Consider the following 21,876-nt stretch of genomic DNA (forward strand, 5'->3'; position numbering starts at 1 on the left):
TTTTATATTTTGTATCAATTTATTCGATTATTCGTCTTAAAGTCATTGCATGCTTGGAAAGCGTAGGTCTGTGTCACGTAGATTTTCCTCAATCCATTTGTCTGCTTCTGCTATCATCTCCTCATCAAAGTAATCACGCCAACCACCTGACTTTCCTGTAATACATTAATGTATTGGATTTGGGAATTGATTTCTTAATTATACTAAATATGCAATGGCTTAGAGTGTGATTGTGAACCCCGAGGCCCTTCGTTCAGAACTGTGCACCAAAGTGCGACTGAAACTGCCTTAGAGAAATTTACCGCCCAGGCACTGTTCACTTATATTTTACCTGATGCCCTAAAATGTTGTAGTGCCCTCGTATTTCATTTTTGATTTCAATAATTTATGATGAAGTGATAAAATATTACAAGGATTGACTATATTATGACTCATATGTAATATCTATGTAAAATTCAATTTAAGACAAATTTGCACGCCATTGTATGTGTATAAGAATATGCGAACATTAGATTGTACCACCAAAACATTATAGTATCATATTCTTGCAAATAAATATTATTATTATTATATGACTTGCTATGGAATGGAAGCCTGGTTATCCATATTACAGGTTCTTACCTAGTTTGGAAACCAGTCTCCCAATACTGTCACTGTATTATGAATTATTATTGTTAATGTTTAAGGGAGAAAAATAAATAAATTATTATTATTATTATATATTTTAGTATGCTATTAATGCGCATCAAAATACTTTTATGGCAGAATCTCCCAGGTTATTGTTTTAATCGTCATATTATCAAAGGCGTAAATATTTAATTGTCAACCTTGATATGTCGCTTAGAAGTCGATTCATTATACGCTTAATTCAAGATTAAAGTAAATTAGCCTATGAATTATAAATAATATACCTTTTCTAACAAAATCTTTATCGGCGTACATTAAACCAATCTCCTTTATAAGATCGTAATTAACTGAAGGGTTCTTCTTAAAATTGTCAAAACTGAGATGGTCACAGAGCCGCGCTATTTCTTCTTCATTGTATTTTTTGCCTAAAAAATCTGAAACGCGGCGTACAACTGAAGGCAAATCCTGCAACATATGAGACATTTATGGTGAATTATATCTTATACTTATGCAGCTCAGTCCTGAACATATATTATTAAAAAGTCCCCGTTAATTCTGCCAATTAGCAACCGAATCTGATAAATAACGTACCGTTGAATACGCACCGTATTCAATATAACAACACATTTACACTATTGGGCTTGCCGAGGTTCTGCAGTGCGTCTATCTATCAGATCTATCAGAATATTCATGTATGAAATTATACCTTTCTCATGTCTTCGTAGAATAAAAACAGCATATTCGGGTGATGACGCATTTCCCATGCCTCCTTAACGTGATCGAAATATGGCGTCCAGGGTTCTATAAAAACGTTGGCTATTTATCATTGTGTTCAAAGAATGTGTACCGCTTGCGCCCTATACTAAAATATATATTTAATATTAACTTATACTTACGAAAATTGTTTAGTACCGACTTCCAAAATGCTTTAAAATCTTCGTCCATGCTCATAAATTTCATAGAATTTACTAAATGATGCAAAGAGACGATTGCATCCCGCGGATCTCTTGCCACATATACTACCTTGGCTTCAAGAGCCTTCCGTGGCATCAAGGAGAGTGGGAGGTGGGTCTTTATAAAGCGTGGAGAGGGCGTGGTTTCTAATATCTCTGTCGCCGGTTTTAGAAGAAGTTTTACTTCTTTGAGCTTCGCCTCGTCGTCCTTGTTGGCGTCTAATAATTTCATTTTCATTTCGTCATTGAAACTCGAAAAGAATCTGTAACATTTTTTTATATATGTTCATTCTCGCAAAACTGTGTGTGAGATTACTCGGGAATTATACCGTATGTTAATAAGGAACGTAATAAAATAAAGAAACAGAATAGAAGACAAAATCATTTATTTGATTAAAGCACACTCATCCATATTTCCTTACACGATCTCGCAGGAGACGCTTGATTAGAACCCGCTAAGAGCAGTAGAGAGTCCTAAGCAAACTTCAGTTCGTAAAGTTGCAGATTAAGCAAAAAGCTGGAGGGACATAGAGCAAGGAGAAATGTGAAGCTTAATAACGAACACAAAGGGCACTGAATGTGGACGCCGTCAGCCCCGGATTATCCGTCACACGCTTAATCTCGACTTTGATTTTACCCGGAGAGGATATTACATATTTGCCCCACTTTTATAAAAATAAATATTTATTATTGCACTCTTTAGATTTAATAACTGTTTCGTTCTTCTGGCAATTTGCCGTGAAGACGAAATAGTTATTGAGTCTAACATTTACTCTGAGACAGAAAGAGTGATTCAGTCTAATTAAACTAATCGAATATAATCTATACGATATTGCTGCTGACACAATGGACTGGTTATTGTGCAATTTAAAAAAAGACAGAATTTATTTATAGCTACTAGGAAAAAGGCAATGCCAGAAAATTTTAAGCGTATTATTCATCATGTCATACATACTCAAGAAAAGCATATCGCTCTGTTAGTGGTACTTTCAATGCTCTTTCGTAGTCTAAATTCGACGCTATCAGCCAAACCATATCCTGAGTCCACGTAGTTCCTAAAATAAATTACTTAAAATTACTTTATATTAAAATTGTCTTTCAGATTCTTCAAATGCCTTGAACGTCAATACTAAAATGAGGAGATCAAAATAAACTATTATTTATTAACAGTTATATTGACTTTAATCTCAAGAGAAAACGTAAACATACTTTAATATCACTATTACTAGTTTTAAAATTAAATTATATTTTATGTATATTATTTATTATGTCAACTGCATTTATCAAAATTGGCATAATCCCTATTACAATAATAATAAATGAATTCATATATAAGATTAATTTATCGAAAAAACATTTAAAAAATACAATGACGATTGTGATACACTTTCTTACCAGATCTTGGGAAACTGGCGACAAAAACGTCACTTGGTCGTACTTCCATATTGTAAATATCTGCCGCTGAATGTTTAAAGTTTTCGGGAAACACGTAACCCTTAGGTCCGATGCGTACGATTACTGTAAATTTGAATGAACTCAGGGTCAACATACTTTACTAAATGTGTTTGAGATTAAAAAACTGATTTAAAATTAATCAAATCAGAATTCTTTATATTTCTATGGTCTACGGTCCTGTCATAAATCATTCTCACTCTCACTCTCACTTTCAGGACATTCACAATACATGCTCTTCGGTTATGGGCACTTTTAACTTGTCTCTAGCACGCACCACCTGGATTTGGCCTAAAAAAAATCCGGCAAGCCCTACCCAAACCGATTTCACCATGATAGTCTAGTCATTATAGTAAGTTCACCTCGGAATTCGAGATACCCAGCTGTAAGTCTGTAAATAGTTGTATATTGACACCCTAAAAGTTGTCTCAAAACCTACATATGGTAGGGTGTAAGCAACTATTAAATTTCAAGGTCAAAGGTCACAAAAATCGGTTTTTTGCGCTTTTTTTGGAAATATCTCATTTCTTATGGATTTTTTGCTATTTCTATTTATTATCAATATTGTAGAATATAAAATTCTCTACAAATTTTGTTTAAATTTTTTTTTTATACGGTGAACCGTTTTCGAGACAGAGGGCGGAGAGCGCGCGGTCATCGCATCACTTCAGGCCAACCGGTGCCTCCGGTTGAAAACGCGCCTTATATAGTTGATGAACTATCAATAAATCAATGATCTAAAGTTAATTCATTTTTTTTTACTTTTTGATGTTTATTTCGTATCGGAATTTATATAATGTTCGCAGGTCAATAATAATAATAAAAAAATAGAAAAATGGTCTGGTTTCGGAATATTAGTGGCTAGCGGCTTTTGTTACAGCTAAGAGCAAATGATTAAGTTGATTATTGTTTTAAATGTTATGTCTACCTCCCGTGATAATGCAGAGACATGTATCTTTGAATATTGTTAGGAATTAAATTGTCAAAGTCTTTCGTATTCACCTGAACTATTTATTATTTATTATTTCTATCAAAACTAAAAACGAGCAAATAGTTATTTAATTAAATACCCGCCAGCACCCTATAAATTATAAAACTCGAATTTCAATGATGTATTGAAAGCTGGGCAATTTTTTAAAGCAAATACTAACCTGGAAACTTATGTGCAGTTCCTTCTACTTCCATTTTCACAGCTTTAATTTCATATGGATATTTTTCGTTGGTCATTTTGTTAAACCTTTTGAACGACCTATCAAAACCGTTGAAAAATTAATATGCCTTACACGTTTTCTTTACATTAAATACTACACTTATATGTGATTATTGTTTTATCATATTTCAAGTGTTATCAGTAATTTTGTTTGTTGAGTATAGTATGCAACTTGGATTTTGGCATAATGGCAAAATTACGAAGTGTAGCTGACAGCAAGACCTAAAAAACTACTTCAGCACATTTATGTAACATTTCTCATTGATGATATGCTCTTATTAGTATGAGCGTAATGTAAAAAATATTGTAAATAATATAGTTTATTTGTTGAAATAAATTGTAACAAATGAATTATGCAACACAATTTCTTGAACCAGACAAACAAACTCTTCAGCAAAACATACATATAAAATTCAGTGCGTACCGTTTTCGTAAACAAGCGATTATTTATAACGCAATATTTACTGTACTAATGATAACATTCAGAATTGATTAATGTTGGTGTGTCCATGTGTACCAAGTATACACTCAGATCTATCTCTTGCTTTCCTCGTCCGTGCTGATCCTGCCATCTTTGTAACATCATTTTCCCCTTTACGATGTTGTCTACCTTTACTTTTTGTTTTATGTCTAGGACACCATGCATAACTTCTTCAGTCCATTTTCCGTATTACTTCTTATCAAATATCCAGACGATTTCCATTTTAATTGTGGGATTCGGTATTTTATGTTTGTATTTTTAGGTTATTTTCTTATTGTTGTTAATCGAACGTTGTCGTTTAAGGTTAAAGTATACTTCTTTCCATTCGGTGATGACAAGTTTCTAGTGATTTAATATTTTTAAGTTGATAAGTTAGTTAGCTTCTCCTTGTGTTTTCCCTGTTTTCTGTGCTTTTATAGCTTTAAAACATCGTCTTTTAATATGTTAATAAAGGGTTCTTTAAAATAACTCTTGTTGCTGGTAGTTGATGCTATTTGCTCGTCGTTATAGAGATCACGGTAGAAATCGGTTGCTATTTCGAATATTTCATTTCTTTTGGATTTAGAATTTTAAGTTTTGTAATTTATGAATTAGTATTTTCCTGAAGTTCTTTCTATGCATTTCCGAATTTCTACATTTATTTCCTTACTTAATTATCTTTTGTTTATTATTTTTTCTGTTTTCAAATAAAAGTTTCTTTTGTTTAAGTAACTCCCTTGCTATTGATCCCAATTTTAATGGTTTGTTGCACTCTAGATATAGTTTGTCTCTACTCTCTTTACATAAGCATACTTATAAAATTATGATCTATGTCAATATTATTATTTGACTTAATACTAGGGTTAAAAAAATCTGTGTCTTATTTAAGTCGATGCTGAAAACGCTTCGTCATTGATAAACATATACAATTATTATCGTATTATGACGTTAATCTTACTGATTTCTATCTTGGTAAGCTACGTTAATATTTATTGAAAGTGGCATATCAGGTAGGGAATGAGGAAAATTAATTAAGATTTTAGAAATGCAGTACAATTAATATATTTAAGCAAAAGGGAGAACAACTGGTCTTCTGGGTGATCTTTTCCACGCAATCACGGTGAGAAAAAGTAGTTAGAAGTGCATAAGTACTTAATTCATCAAACATTTAATTTTCAAAACGAAAGTAGGTTAAATATAGCATTTGTCATGGACCCTTACATCGATGCAAAAAACACTGAACCTTTTCTACTCATTTAATATTTAAGTATTTATATCTCATGAAACTAATTCTCTAATTTAAATATTTAAATTCCTTTCATAATTGTCCTTTTCTTCCATCGAGACCGAGTCTACAAATTCTTATCGGCTGCACAAGCTTTACATTTCTTGATCCAGTCTTCTACATCTTCACGTTAATGTATCCAATAAAATATTTCTTTAACCTTCATAAAAGTCGTTTGTCGCGAATCTTCGATCTCGGCACAACTTTTTCGATTTGCGACATAAGACTCCATTATGTAGAACTCAACTATTCCATTGAGCCCAGTATCTCTTAGTAGTGGTACTTATAGATGCAACTTTACTCCATTGTGGCTTGATAGGTGAAGATCTCATCCAACCCAGAATTCTCTCTCTTCTTGCTGTGCTATCTGCCTAAATTTCCCAACCCAATCTGAACGAATGGTATCTGTTCTAAGAATTCTCACGTGACCACTTGGCCTTTGAGACATATCATCTGGACTCCTTAGCTCCCTTTCATGGGTCGATAACATATCAGAAAATTTCTTAAATTTTTCCTCTGCCTTTGATAAGTGCATTGACAAAGCTTCCTCGTCGTTATCCCTTTTTCCAGATCTATCTTACATTTATAAAACTTCATAAAGTCTAACCCGATTATACAGTGATCTACTATGTCGGCAAGAATAACCTTGTGTCTGTAAAAACGTTCACCAATCCTGAAGGTCGCGATACCCCGATCTCCGCTGCGCTGACCCGTAGCTGTAACAAGCTGTGCAATTCCTCTAGAAAGGCTTCTAGAAAATGTCTTCAGAAGTTGGTATCTGATTACTGTTCGTGAAGCGTGTCAAGTATCACATCACACTTAGTTCCATTGACTTCTCCATCGATGACTAAGGTATTTCCACGTCTAACCTCATCTTCGGAATATAAAATTGATAAAATCATCAGATCACGTAAAAGCGATATTAGAAAGGAAGTATTAGTTAAATGGAAAGGATATCCTATCAAATTTCATTCTAGGGTCTTTCTATCGAATATTAAAAATCTGCAAGAAGAAAGAAACTTTACTCAGCAATAATTCTACACAATATTTCCCGGGAAATATGACGTCAAATTTTTCTACAAAACTACCTAAACCCATTACATTAGAAGGAGAATGGATGGTAGGTATAGTTGAGTTTCAATATCCCTCTACTGTACCTCTATCCGTGCAAGAACATGAAAATATTATGTACATAAGTAAAAAAACTACCATCAATAACGAAGACACCACACTGATGTATAAGAACCATATACCAGCCACCAACTAAGTATGATAATATACTGCATAATGCATATGTTTTCACCACCACATTATTTGCCGGTAATGAGAAGACAATTAGATGTTATTGAGATAGATATAAGAACAACCACGGGATATGCGGTACCATTTCAATACGGAACATCGTGTGTGAAACTTCATTAAAAAACTATATTTCCTTTTTAAAATGTATACACCTCAAGATATATTAATTATATGTCCTTATGAACATTATTATTCGAAACAAGCTGGGTCTGGTATAAATGTAATATTCAAAAAGGCCTTACATCATCAGCCTTACGTCATGGTATCGGCAGTTTTCTTGGGGGGTTATTTCGCATATAATCTATATCTAATGTAATCGCATCATTTGCTTTGTTGAGTTAGTCCATAGTTTTAGATTTGCCGTCAATTCACAAAAACAAATGGCAAATGAATTCAATGCCTATACTAAGTACTAACATTATGCTACCAAAGAGTTCTTAAATTGAAATTTAATAAAAGCTTTTATTAAGAATGTTTCTAACTGGCCAGTTCTAAACGTTATGTTCTCACAAAGCAACAACGTGTCAACTAACAATTAAGAAACCTATTAAATGGCATTTAAAAAAATATCGTCGTATCGTAAAACATTCCAGCAGTAACATGTAAAATAAATATATCAGACAACTTATAGTTCGTTAACAAATTTTATATAAAAATTAACTATTTACAGTAATAATAATTGTTTTTATATTTTATATCTTATGTGAATATAGTCCTCAATTGTTTCGACTTAAAGTCATTGCATGCTTGGAAAGCGTAGGTCTGTGTCACGTAAATTTTCCTCAATCCATTTGTCTGCTTCTGCTGTCATCTCCTCATCAAAGTAATCACGCCAACCACCTGACTTTCCTGTAATACATTAATGTATTGGATTTGGGAATTGATTTCTAAATTATGCTAAATATACTATGTGATTGTGAACCCCAAGGCCGTTCGTTCAGTACTGTGCACCGAAGTGCAAATGAAACTGTCTTAGAGAAATTTACCCTCCCAGGCACTGTTCACTTATTTTTAACGTGATGCCCTTAAATGTTGTAGTGCCATCGGTATTTATATATATTGGTATGCAGAATCTCCCAGGTTATTGTTTAATTCGCCATATTATCAAAGGCGTAAATATTTAGAACCTTAATAATATCAAGGTTGACAATTATCATATTATGTCGCTTAGAATTCGATTCATTACACGCTTAATTCAAGAATATTTACGTACAGAAAGTATCGCAGTAGTAAAGACGTTTTTTATGAATTATATATAATGTACCTTTTCTAATAAAATCTTTATCGGCGTACATAAATCCAAGCTCCTTCATAAGATCATAATTAACTGAAGGGTTCTTCTTAAAATTTTCAAAACTGAGATGGTCACAGAGCCGCGCTATTTCTTCTTCATTGTATTTTTTGCCAAAGAAATGTGAAACACGGCGTACAACTGAAGGCAGATCCTGAAATACATGATAAGTACATTATAATTTGAATATGACTTGATGTCTTATATGGCTTAGTCCTGAAATTGTGTCAATTAACATTGGAATCTGATAAATAAAGTGCCGATGAATAAGCACCGTATTCAATATAACAACACATTTACACTATTGGGCTTGCCGAGGTTCTGGCAGATATGTTTGCTAAGACCCCAATTGACGGTTTTGTTTTTAACCCCGATTCCGATTGTTACTAATTCTTACTCAACCTACATATTATTATTAACAGCTACAATCGCGATTAGAAATATGTGTAAAGACGTGTCTACGCGTCGGCCATCGTGGTAAGCTTACAACTGCCACATCAAGATCACATGAATGCTATTGTTTATTAACGCCATCTATTGCCGCTAATTTTGCATAACTCTGCTATTAAGGATCTGTTTAAGCGCTTGATCAGAATATTATTATGTATTTATAATCTTAATAAACATAGATTTGTTGAATTTATACCTTTCTCATGTCTTCGTAGAATAAAAACAGCATATTCGGGTGATGACGCATTTCCCATGCCTCCTTAACGTGATCGAAATATGGCGTCCAGGGTTCTGTAAAGACGTTGGCTATTTATTATTGTGTTCAAGGAAAGTTTGTTAATAATAAATTAACTATGCTATATGTCTGAATTTGTTTTTCCGATGTTTATTTATGTGACTAACTCGTTAACTCGTTAACTAATAAAAGTATAGACTTTCGAACTTGAAACAATTGTTTCTGTCATCATTAAGGTACTATACGTGCTGCCGAGTTGCCTAACTAGAGATACTGAAGGCGTTATGTTCTTTATTAAAAATATCTTGTGTCTAATTGGAATGACCAATCTTAAATTTCGACTTAAGCACACTTAAAACTGACACAGCTAGACTCTCAGGGCTTTAAGTGCACAGACGTTAATTAAAGATTAAACTTGGCGCCTGATAGTACCGGTCACCCAAGAGCTTTCCTCGCTCAACGAATAAGTCTCGCAATACGAGGAAATTCTGCCAGATTCAAAATTAGGTTAAAATGTCACAAACTATCTTGAAAACAATATCCCAGGCCCAAATTTATTTCTCGAATTTTTAATAAATAATATTTTTATTACTGTGTACGTTAAGAAAATTGTAAATACTCTATTTTTGTGTATCTTCTTAACTCAATTTCTTACACACGTAACCTAACCGTTATCACAATTAACAACATACATATATGTGTAGGTTCAGAATAATGCAAATACTATATATATGTGTGTTGTATATAAATATTTATGCTATGTTGTTAATTTAAAGAAAATAATTATCATATTTAACTATCAATCAAATCAAAATCAAAGTAAAGAAAATAATTATCATATTTAACTATCCAATCACTATACCCTATCCCGTATCTACCTAACTACCCGACCTATCATTTTATACATCTATCACGTATACGTACGTCAAACCCCATTTATCATTGATACGTTAGGAACAATATTAGACACTGTTTCAGTTTGTTGGAATAAAAATATGTACAATATTTAATAGAGTATTCGTTGAATGAATCGTAAATTATTTGTGCCGCGCCGCTGTTTTAAAGGCCGACAACCCTCTAGCGAGAGCTCTGGCATTGAGTGTCTATGGCGGTATCACTTAAAATCAGTTAAGCCTCCTGCTCGCTTGCGGCCTATACTAAAATTATATTTTAGATTAACTTATACTTACGAGAATTGTTAAGAACTGTTTTCCAAAATGCTTTAAAATCTCCGTCCAGGTTCATAAATCTCATTGAATTTACTAAATGATACAAAGAGACGATCGCATCCCGCGGATCTCTTGCCACATATACTACCTTGGCCTCAAGAGCCTTCCGTGGCATCAAGGAGAGTGGTAGGTGAGTCTTTATAAAGCGTGGAGAGGGTGTGGTTTCTAATATCTCTGTTGCCGGTGTTAAAATAAGTTCAAGTTCTTTGAGCTTCGCCTCGTCGTCCTTTTTAGCGTCGAATAATTTCTTTTTTAGTTCATCATCAAAATTTGAAAAAAATCTGTAACATTTTTTCATATATGTTCACTATCACAAAATTGTATGTGAATAAGATTATTCGAGAACTGTCCCGTATAAGAAATAAAATAAAGAAACAGAATAGAAGATGACCAGATCATTTATTTGTTTAAAGCACACAAGAACTTCCAGGAGACGATGATTGATTGAAATTGGAAAAAAATGGGGAGAGTGTCTGTCCCAAGCAAACTAGTGGTCGTAAAGTTGCAGATTAAGCATAAAGCACGAAGGCCGTGAAGCGAGGAGAAATGAAGAAGAACGGGGAAGGAACTACTAGGAAAAAAGCAGCACCAGAAAATTGTAAGCGTATTATACCCACATCATGTTATACATACTCAAGAAAAGCATATCGCTCTGTTAGTGGTACTTTCAATGCTCTTTCGTAGTCTAAATTCGACACTATCAGCCAAACCATATCCTGAGTCCACGTAGTTCCTAAAATAAATTACTTAAAATTACTTTATATTAAAATTGTCTTTCAGATTCTTCAAATGCCTTTAACAACAAAAATAAAATGATGCGACCAAAATAAAACTACAACTAATATGTCTTCAAATAATATCTAATTTATATCACTACACACTACACACACACTACACACACACTAACCATAGGTAATGAACATTGAACGTGTGTTAAAAATTAAATTATTTTTAATGCATATGTCAAATGCATTTATCACAATTGGCATAATCCCTTAGATATAAATAATAAATGAAGTCAAATATAAATTTAATCATTTGATTATAATATTTATCTTTATTATATATTATTTTTTACAATGACGATTACGGTACGCTTTCTTACCAGATCTCGGGAAACTGGCGACAAAAACGTCACTTGGTCGTACTTCCATATTGTAAATGTCTACCGCTGCATGTTGAAAATTTTCGGGAAACACATAGCCCTTAGGTCCAACGCGTACGATTACTGTAAATTTAAATAAACGCAGGGTCTACAACTAAAAATATACTTTTCTAAATTTGTATGAGATTATAAAACTAATTCAAAATAAATCAAATTTTTATTTATATTGTCGTGCCATACATCATTCTCACTCTCACTTTCAGGACAGTCACCATGCATACTCGTCGGTTATGGGTACTTTTACTTGTCTCTAGCATTTTCCAATACGAATTACGAACATTCCTATCAATACGAAATACAAAAAAATAATTTAATTAAATACTCGCCAGCACCCCAGCTATAAATTATAACACTCGAATTTCAATGATGTATTAAGGCTGGGCAATTTTTTTAAAGCAAATATATACTAACCTGGAAACTTATGTGCAGTTCCTTCTACTTCCATTTTCACAACTTTAATTTCATATGGATATTTTTCGTTGGTCATTTTGTTAAACCTTTTGAACGACCTATAAAACCTGTTGAGAAATTAATATGCCTTACACGTTTTCTTTACATTAAATACTACACTTATATAATATGATTATTGCTTTATCTTATTTCAAGTGTTATCAGTAAGTTTGTTCAGTGAGTATAGCATGCAACTTGGATTTTGGCATATGTAATGGCAAAATTTCGAAGTGTTCCTGGGTGCAGCAGAACCTAAAAAACGACTTCAGCACATTTATGTAACATTCCTCATTGATGGTCTGCTCTTATTAGTATTAGCGTTATGTTATAGCAATAAATTGTAACAAATGAACTATGCAACACAATTTTTTGAACCAGACAAACAAACACTTCAGCTACATATAGAATTCAGTTGCAGTTTTTATAACATTTACAAGCGATAATTTATAACGCAATATTTACTGCACTAATGATAACTAGTTATAGATAATTTCAGAAGTGATTTATGTTGGTGTAATCATAGTATTTATTTGCCTGGTCGGCAAAAATGGTCTATGTGTACCAAGTATACACTCAGTTACACTCTTGCGTTTCTCGTCCGTGTCGCTCCTGCTATCTTTTTAACATCATCTTCCCATCTACGATGTTGTCTACCTTTACTTCTCGTTTTATGTCTAGGACACCAATGCATAACTTCTTTAGTCCATTTTCCGTATTACTTCTTATCAAATGTCTAAAAATAGCTGACGTAGTCCATTGATGAGGTCAGTGTGTCTTAAATAATTTTAGATGCTCCAATTATAAGTTCATTAGATATGTTAGCTTCACCTTGTGTTTTCCCTGTTTTTGTGGTTTTATGGCTTTGAAAACATGTTCTTTTATATGTTAAAAAATGGATTATTTAAAAATATTCTTGTTGCTTGTAGTTGATGCTATTTGCTCGTCGTTTTAGAGTTCACGGTAGAAATCGGTTGCTATTGCGAATATGTCATTCTTTTGGATTTTTTAGTGTTGTAGTTTATTACCAGTTAATATTTTCCTGAAGTTCTTTCTATGCATTTTTTATTCCACCTATTTCGTTTATGTCTGCATTTCCGAATTTTTTCATGTATTTCCTTACTTAATTATCTTTTGTTTATTATTTTTTTCTGTTTTCAAATAAAAGTTTATGTTGTTTAAGTAACTCCCTTGCTATTGAACCTAATTTGTCTTTTGATGGTTTGTTTCTTTTGAGATATAGTTTGTCGCTTCTCTCTATACATAAATATACTTTTAAAATTATGACCTATGTCAATAATATTATTTAACTTAATACTAGGGCTATAAAAATATGTGGCTTATTTAAGTCCTTCCTAAAAACGCTTCGGCATTGATAAACATATACAATTATCGTATTATGACGTTAATTTTACTGATTTCTATCTTGGTAAGCTACGTTAATATTTATTGAAAGTGGCATATCAGTTAAGGAATGAGGATAATTAATTAAGATTTTAGAAATGCAGTACAATTAAAATATTTAAACAAAAGGGAGAGCAACTGGCGGTATTATCGCATATGAGCGATCTTTTCCGCGCAATTACGGTGAGAAAAACATTTTCTCATATTCATCAAAAATTTAATTTTCAAAATGAAAGTAGGTTAAATATAGCATTTGTCATGGACCCTTAAATCTATGCAGAAAACACTGAACCTTTTCCACTCATTTAATATTTAAGTAAATACTTAAAGATATAAATATATCTGATGAAACTAATTATCTCATTCAATTATTTTAACATTGCACACAGTAAACCTATTTTAATACAATATAAAACGAGTCATTCATAGATTTACAATGACTATTAATTTTACAAAATCTATTTATAAGCAAATGTATTTCTAAAGCGAAAATTTCTAAGTTTAAAAAATAAAGTATGACACTATCTGGTCAAAATATTCTTGAAGCCTTGTTGTATGTACAAAAAATATGAACGATTTTACCGATATAATCGAGATACTCGAAACAGAACAAATCTAATTGTACGACCAACCAGACTCCAGATAAACCACTCTTTATATGGAAATTCAAATTCATAACTCATAAAACGTTAATAATCAATAAACCCTGATATAAATTTGACGATTATTTAAATGATCATAATCCTTGGTATTGATTTGCTCCAGTTCAAATATTTGTGGCTGCTTTGCCTTACAAATAATTTGTATGACACAAATCTTGGCGATTATAAAGAGTGGTGGAGAGTTTATTGCCAGTTATTCTTGTCCACTCAATTTAGATAACACCTTTTCTGGTGACGTTCATGTGTGTACTTGGTTACATATATGGATAAAGTAAGTTTTAGTTTGAGTTAGAGTTAGACGGGAATTTTTCAATTGAATGAAGAGAGATTATTTTTTTGTTTTTTTTTTTAATATAATTCGATTTTAACATTGGGTAAACGGGAAGAAAGGTTGACCTGGTGAAATCCACGCCAAAGGAAACTTTTATTTCCAGAAGAAAAGAGAACTACCGGCATTTTCAACAGTAGATAGCTCTTACTTGAAAAACTAAGTCGGATTGTGGTGTGTTTTGCAATTACAACATTATATGTACTTAACTAAGTAAATAGGAATAGCTTATATTATAATAAAAGGTCGTGGTTCTAATTGCCTATTTAGTAGTTATTCATTATGACCAGTCTGGTGATAAAATTAGGCATTATAAATTATATAATAAATACATGGTAACGTAACCAGTTTTTTTGTTTAACAAAAAAGTTGTCGCAGTAATCGTAGCCGTAGATTGTAGTCGTCACTACTGTTTCTAATACAATAATAATCTAAAATAATAGCTTAAGCTTAAATGTATAGGGAATAATAAATAACACGATTTAATCGTAAAATAAATAAGCATATATTAATATTCTTAGATTATTTCTTTTCTATTTATTGCATGCTTGGGAAGCGTAAATCTGTATCGCGTAGATTTTCCTGTATCCATTTATCTGCTTCAGCTGTCATCTCTTCGTCAAAGTACTCACGCCAACCGCCTGTCTTACCTGCAAGGATAAATCGAAGCACTTTATTTTTATAAATTATTAAAAACGTCCTCAAATCACTGTTTATTTCAATAATTGATTACTTAGACTTCTATTAAATTTGTAAAACCAATAAACATCAACAAACTTAGAAAATGTAATCATCCCCAAATTATTGATCTTTAATTTATTATATTTAATGAAGTGCAAAATTATTTTTAATATCATACAGGTATATATATTATAAGACAACTTATATACCACTAAACGAGAGAAAATAAAGGTTTTCTTAATTAACCAACCTTTTCTTACGAATTCCTGATCAGTATGCATTAATCCAATCTTCTTCATGAGATCGTAATTGACAGAAGGATTATTTTTGAATTTATCAAAAGTTAGATGATCACACAATTTGGCTATTTGATCGTCGGAATATTTCTTGCCAAAGAAATCACAAACTCGACGCACGGATGATTCAAGATCCTTAAATAATAAAGTTTTAGTTTAGCAACACTGTCCTTTATAAGCTCTATGTTCTAGTTAGATGTTACCATAATTCATTTTCTTCTTCTTTCTCTTCTTTAAAGCGTTAGCGTTTATTAGGTTTACGAACTAGAAATCGCTAAAATCATTAGTTGAACAACCAATTAAAGTATATAGTAAAGATACGATAGAAAACAAATTATAATAGTGTAAGCATATTTTTAGCAAGAACATTACCTTTCTCATGTCCTCATAAAACAAAAAAAGCAGGTTGGGATGGTTTCGTTTTTCCCATGCCTCTTTCACGTTTTCAAAGTATGGAGACCAGGATTCTGAAAGTTATTAATAAAATTATGCCAGCTTTGGAGTCTTTAGCTAGAGAAAATATTGTTTAGCCTGTATTTGGACTCTAGGTTGAATTCTATATGCCAGAAATCGAGGGCGATGTACATTTTTCTCTTAGGCGTCTGCCTAAGAGATGCACATTTGCTCTTCTCTTGAATAGCGCCATGTTGATTTATGTATAACAATGGAATCCAACCGTGGGTATGGATAGATATATTTAAGTGAGAAGGCAAATAATGCGACTTATTCTCTATCATTATTTGCTGTTAATGGTAATCATTCACAGCATAAACTATTACAAATGAAATAAATCAAGGAATGTGACGGTTTTACTGCGTAATAAAATTTCTACATCTGTTTTATTTTTTATATAGTTTAGTGTGCATCGGCACGTCACTTTGGAAACCTGTGCCCGTACTCTGTAACTTCCAATAGCAGAAGCGTTAACGACTAGAAGTTGCAAACTAAAAGCAAGCTAAGTCCTTGTGTGCAAAATTTGTACAACCTATACGATCACTTACGGTAATTCTTAACAGCCGCGATCCAAAACTGTTTAAAATCTCCGTCAAAATTGGCTATTTTCATTGACTTTATTAAATGGTAATACGAGACTATGGCATCACGCGGATCTCTTGCAACGTATACCATCTTGGCTTCGAGAGCGTTTGGTGGTAATAAAGATAGTGGTAAGTGGGTCTTTATGAATCGTGGTGATGGCATCTCGTTAACGAGTTCCACCGCAGATTTCACCACATTTTGTAAATCTTTTGCTTCGGATTCATTTTCTTTGCTTCGATCTAATATCTTCTTTTTAGTTGATTCATTGAAGAGCATTGGTCCTCTGAAATTTTTACTTCTTACGTATATTTATGGAAAAAGTACTCTTTTTTTATAGAACAGGGGGCAAACTATTCATATTTATATTTATTTTATTCTATTCATATTTTATACTATATATTGTAAAAGAAAAAAAATATGCGATTAAAAAGAGTGGCGGAGAGTTCTTCTCTTCCGTTCTTCCCCCCTTGATTTGAGAACTGGCAGTAAATGTAAAATTCTTTTTTTGACGTTAATGTTACCTATATGAATTAATGACTTTTGAATTTTTAAAATATACTTTCGAGGCGTAGGACTGTTCATTTTGAAAGGCAAAGTGCCTTAATAGCGTGGGAGAGAGAGAGACCATAAGTTTTGACAACAATTATAATTAAATTATTATTAGTATGTCATTATGATATTGTTCTTATTATATGACTTTGCTTGCCTATTTTTATTTACAGCTTTTTTTATAACCTTTATTTGGAAATAAAAGATTAATTTATTTAATCCAAGAAACTTTAGTAATGTTTTTATCTTTCTCACTTTTTTTATTTATTTTTATATAATAGGGGGGCAAACGAGCCTGCGGATGCCCAAAAAGGCAGCCCATATACACCCATATTTAGTAGATGCGTTGCCGGCCTTTAAGAGAGGAGTACGCTCTAATTTTGATAATTAACTTTATCCCATTAGTATAATTTTTACTGTTTGTATAATTGTTGTAAAGATAAATTTTTGTATATAAGGTATTGTATCGCACGTATCATAAAGCAGCTTAAAGAGATAACCTTCACTCTTAGAAGAGTTCTATATATATGTATATCAAAGCATTTCTTAAGGGGACTAGTTAATGCTAACCGATGATTAAAGTCGATATTATTCCAAATTATTTATATACGATATGCAGATGATTTCAGAGCTTTTAACCTACTCTAAGAATGGATATCTGTCTGTCAGTGGTATTTTCAATGCTGTTTCATAGTCCAAATCATTCACCACCAACCACACTAACTCCTGGGTCCATGTTGTTCCTGAAATTGAACAATTTAGGTTACACCATTGAATTCATAAAAAATATTTTGGTTTACAGCAGGGTGCGCATGACCAGAGTTAATCACAAGCACAGATGGAGCCTAAAGCTCTGGGATTTTTGCAAGTCTTTCGTAATTTCTTTAAATTGGTTCAAAATCAAAATTCGTTTATTCAGTTTAGATCGTCTTATGCTTATAAATGGCAAAAACGTTTATGAAATTCGTGAAAGAGCAAAACTACGCCATCCGTTCGCAAAACTAGGTCTAGCAACTATATAGCAACTATCAAGTTGCTATTTTTACACCTTGAAATAAAAAATCTTCTTTCAAAAAGTGTTTGTGTCATTAAATCTTGTAATTTTCTATATGCTAAATTAAGTTATTCAACCTAATATTGCACTTATGTGCAATCCTAATAGATTAATATCAATTTTCTATATTTTTATCAGTTATTAGCCCATAAATCTTCACTTCATAAATATGTATTCATAAAAACGCAACCTATCTTATACGGAAAAAGCATTCGTATTTTTCCAAATTGGGTTTACATCTAACATATTAAATATGTTTGAGATTATAAATTTATTTTCCATGAGTGGAAACTTAAATTACCAAAAATACCTAGGTTTCTTTGAATTTTACTGCTAAACTTGTTTGCATAACGTACATTTTAATTGACTAATACTTAAAATTTAATTTAAATTCGTAAATACCTGATCTGGGATAACTGAAGACATATACGTCAGTTGGTTTCACTTCCATATTATATATGTCAGCTGCCATGTCTCTGAACGTTTTCGGGAATATGTAGCCTTTAGGTCCGATCCTGATAATTTCTGCAAAAAAAACACTCATATATATTAATATTAGCGGATCCGACAGATGTCCTGATCACACGTCTTATATGTATACGAAAAAATATATCTAATAATGTAAATAATGTCATCGTAATCTGTCCAACCGTTTAGGAGTTTAATACGAACACACGCAGTTGAGATTTATGTGTATAGCAGCTGTTTTTTTGCTGCATCGATAAATAACCTGACTGCAATGACATTTGCCAGGCTGATTTGTGAATCTAAAGGATTCACCACACACTCATACAAAAAAAAAATCATTTAAATCTGTCCGTGACATACAGTTTTTAGTAGTGTTTAGTACATACACATGTACACAGTACATATTCGTCTGTGAACCGAGTTCGATCCCGGGAAAACTTTAAACCCCGTTGCCTTAAAACACCACCACTGATGTGCTACGTTGCGCTGTCGATAGTACGCTGAATATAGAACATTGAACACCACCACTGAATTTCAGGTATTTCTTTGTTCATTTTCTTTTACTACAAGTAGGTGATAAAACCACCAGCGATGGTCAGGTACAGAATGTCGTTGATTTTTTACACTTAAACATTTTTTCTTTACTTATAGAACAGGGGCAAACAAGCAGGAGTCTCACCAGATGCTAAGTGACACCGCCATCTATGGACACTCTCAATGCCTCCTCGCGAGTGCGTTGCAGGCCTTTTATGAATTGGTACGCTGTTTTCTTGAAGGACCAATGATAGGATTATTATGTTGAATTGGTTCGGTGGGCAGCTGGTTCCACAAAGTGGTGGTACGCGGCAAAAACTGCCTTGAAAAACGCGCAGTTGTGGAGCGGCGGACGTCGAGGTGAAACGGGTGAAATTTCGTATTCTGCCTCGACGTCTGATGATGAAACTCAGCTGGTATTATTCCTAGTAGAAGATGCAGAGTGACAAGGATAAAGCCGCTCGGAGAGAGATTGGTCGTGACGATTCGAACCGTTCTTCGTTGAATACGGGAAGGAGCTAGTACTGGTGAGCCCACGCCCAGAGGTGAGAACAGTTCTTCATGTGGGGCTGAATTTGCGCTTTATATAAGCAAGCGGTGGCCCGGAGTGAAGTACCGTCTCTCCTAGCTGAGCATACCAAGCTTTCACACACATGCCGGCTTTCTCACGATGTCATTATTTATTTAGATTTTAGACGGTTCTACGTTACTTAGGTATGTTAATAATTATTTCTATTACACAAACATTCAATCTTGACTAAAAAATATAATATAATAACAAATATATTCAATTTATTTTTATTATTAGGTATTACTTAGTTAAATGTATTTATATGTACATAAATATTATTTTAAACGGGTTCAAGAAATTCTTCTTATTTTTAAAAGCATACGCGACTCGATGATGCTGAAACATAAATAATGCTATAAATTCTACTACGATACCCTTAAAAAAATCTTATTTATGTGTAGTTTTCGTGTGCCGTGTTGAAGGATTTAAAGTTACTTATTACGCAATACGTTATCATATTCCGATATTTTATCAGTTATTACAATGACACCATACATATTTTTAAACATGATTTTATCTAATACGTAAAGATTTGAAAGATTAGGGATTATCTAAATTGGTCAGGCCTTTTTAATACAAAAAAATATGATAAACAATAACGAAACGTTAAAATGCATGGGGCAGTCACACAGAAATTAACAGTTTTTTGATGATTATTCCTATTAAGAAAAATATTAAAAGGCCGGCAACGCACTCGCGAGCCCTCTGGCATTGAGGGTGTCCATGGGCGGCGGTATCACTTAACATCAGGTGAGCCTCCTGCCCGTTTGCCCCCTGTTCTATATAAAAAAAAAATATATATACAGTACTATTTTCTAATATAAAATATATAATTTAGTTAATGTTTCCTAGAGTGAATACTTCCCTATTGAAGAGGGCTATTCCCCGTCCCCAGGAGCATTAAATATTTGCCGCAACCTTGTTAAAAGCCGCATTAACAGTTTCACTCCAAAAAATAGTGCGAAGAGTCCTTCTACACTACGAAGTGAAAAATGGAAGCATTCACTCTCGCTTTGTCTCTTTCTATTCCCTCTCCCCAGGAGCATTAAACATTTGCCGCAACCTTGTTGAAAGTTGCATTAGACGCTTCACATCACGGCCGTGAGGAGGCACCAACCTGCCACCATTGTGACGTTGTTGAGAACGCGCCCCACACATTAAAAGAATGCTTAGCATGGGAGGTGGAAAGGAGGCCTCTACTGGGCATGCTAAAGGGCATTTTGCGAAGCCGTCATGCGTCATAAAGAAGAGGCGGAGAGGGCCAGGGAAGTCGATCCTGCAGCCCATCCGCGACGCCGTAGGAGACCACAGCTTCGCCGTTGCACCGTGCAACTTCGTGTGTAATCCTGGGCACGCAGTCGCTTCTGCGGAGGAACAGGGGCTCATGCGTCTAAAAGATGGGATGCTGACGTATCCCTGCAAGCATTGTACCCGGCCTCCCCCAGCTTCATTAAACAGGGCGAATTGGCCGATGTGAATGGCCCTTGCCGAGTCAAGGTCCATTCATTCATGGCCGCAGAGGACCGTGAGTTGTAACGGCTGATCGCTGTGTGTCCTGCCTCGGGGGATTGTTGGTGGCTCCGTGGGGTTTTAGTGGGTATGCACAGTGGCGAGTCCTACATAACCCTTCACAGGCAACCGTGCCGCGGAAGGGTAAGCGCAACGCATTTTCCCACAAAGAAAAAAGACGCTTCAATTCAAAAGATTGTATTAACTATTAAAGTTAGTCGTTACGTTAGTTGTTGAGACAAACTGGGACTCGAAGTATTAATAATGCTCTTACCATCATGATTCCGTGTGACTATTGTCTCTGGTATATCTACATCTTTTATCTCGTACGGATAGTTGTTACTCGCCATTTTTAGACAGAGTTGATCACAAGAAAATTCAACTATTACTGAATTCTTTATCTATGACAGTAACTTATATGGTTAAAACTTCGTAAGAATAATATATCTATCTGATATCCTGTGATAATATAAATAATAAATCGATAATGTTTAAGAAATAAGTTTTAGTTGATACGTAAAAAATATTGATACCTTATATATAAATACAAATCAACTTTTAAACTACAAAAAATATATATAAAATAATATTTCTTATTTCGGCACTGGATATTCTTCTGGTGTTACTTTCTGGTACTTAAAACCTCATAAGCCTTCTGCCTGTTAGCCCTAACGTT

General features: G+C 33.4%; 3 protein-coding genes across 3 annotated transcripts; all 3 read right to left on the reverse strand.

Annotated features, from left to right (window-relative positions):
- LOC110996901 (sulfotransferase 1C4-like) lies at positions 1–4,337 on the reverse strand. The gene is made up of 7 exons (XM_022264797.2): positions 4,184–4,337; positions 2,976–3,098; positions 2,536–2,635; positions 1,524–1,843; positions 1,334–1,428; positions 912–1,092; positions 1–155 (listed from the first exon to the last, which is right to left on the reverse strand). The coding sequence occupies exons 1-7, from the start codon at positions 4,257–4,259 to the stop codon at positions 43–45; spliced, it is 1,008 nt and encodes a 335-aa protein (XP_022120489.2). The 5' UTR covers positions 4,260–4,337; the 3' UTR covers positions 1–42.
- Positions 4,338–7,004: 2,667 nt separating this feature from the next.
- LOC110996900 (sulfotransferase 1B1) lies at positions 7,005–12,232 on the reverse strand. The gene is made up of 7 exons (XM_022264795.2): positions 12,071–12,232; positions 11,600–11,722; positions 11,128–11,227; positions 10,456–10,775; positions 9,227–9,321; positions 8,554–8,734; positions 7,005–8,138 (listed from the first exon to the last, which is right to left on the reverse strand). The coding sequence occupies exons 1-7, from the start codon at positions 12,144–12,146 to the stop codon at positions 8,026–8,028; spliced, it is 1,008 nt and encodes a 335-aa protein (XP_022120487.2). The 5' UTR covers positions 12,147–12,232; the 3' UTR covers positions 7,005–8,025.
- A 2,749-nt stretch (positions 12,233–14,981) lies between these two features.
- On the reverse strand, positions 14,982–21,608 carry LOC110996877 (sulfotransferase 1C4). Its single transcript, XM_045630041.1, has 7 exons — positions 21,475–21,608; positions 18,521–18,643; positions 17,708–17,807; positions 16,479–16,798; positions 15,850–15,944; positions 15,432–15,612; positions 14,982–15,150 (listed from the first exon to the last, which is right to left on the reverse strand). The coding sequence occupies exons 1-7, from the start codon at positions 21,548–21,550 to the stop codon at positions 15,038–15,040; spliced, it is 1,008 nt and encodes a 335-aa protein (XP_045485997.1). The 5' UTR covers positions 21,551–21,608; the 3' UTR covers positions 14,982–15,037.
- Between the last annotated feature and the right edge of the window lie 268 nt (positions 21,609–21,876).

The sequence above is a fragment of the Pieris rapae genome, chromosome 11, assembly GCF_905147795.1.
Source record: "Pieris rapae chromosome 11, ilPieRapa1.1, whole genome shotgun sequence".
Classification (NCBI taxonomy): Eukaryota; Metazoa; Arthropoda; class Insecta; order Lepidoptera; family Pieridae; genus Pieris; species Pieris rapae.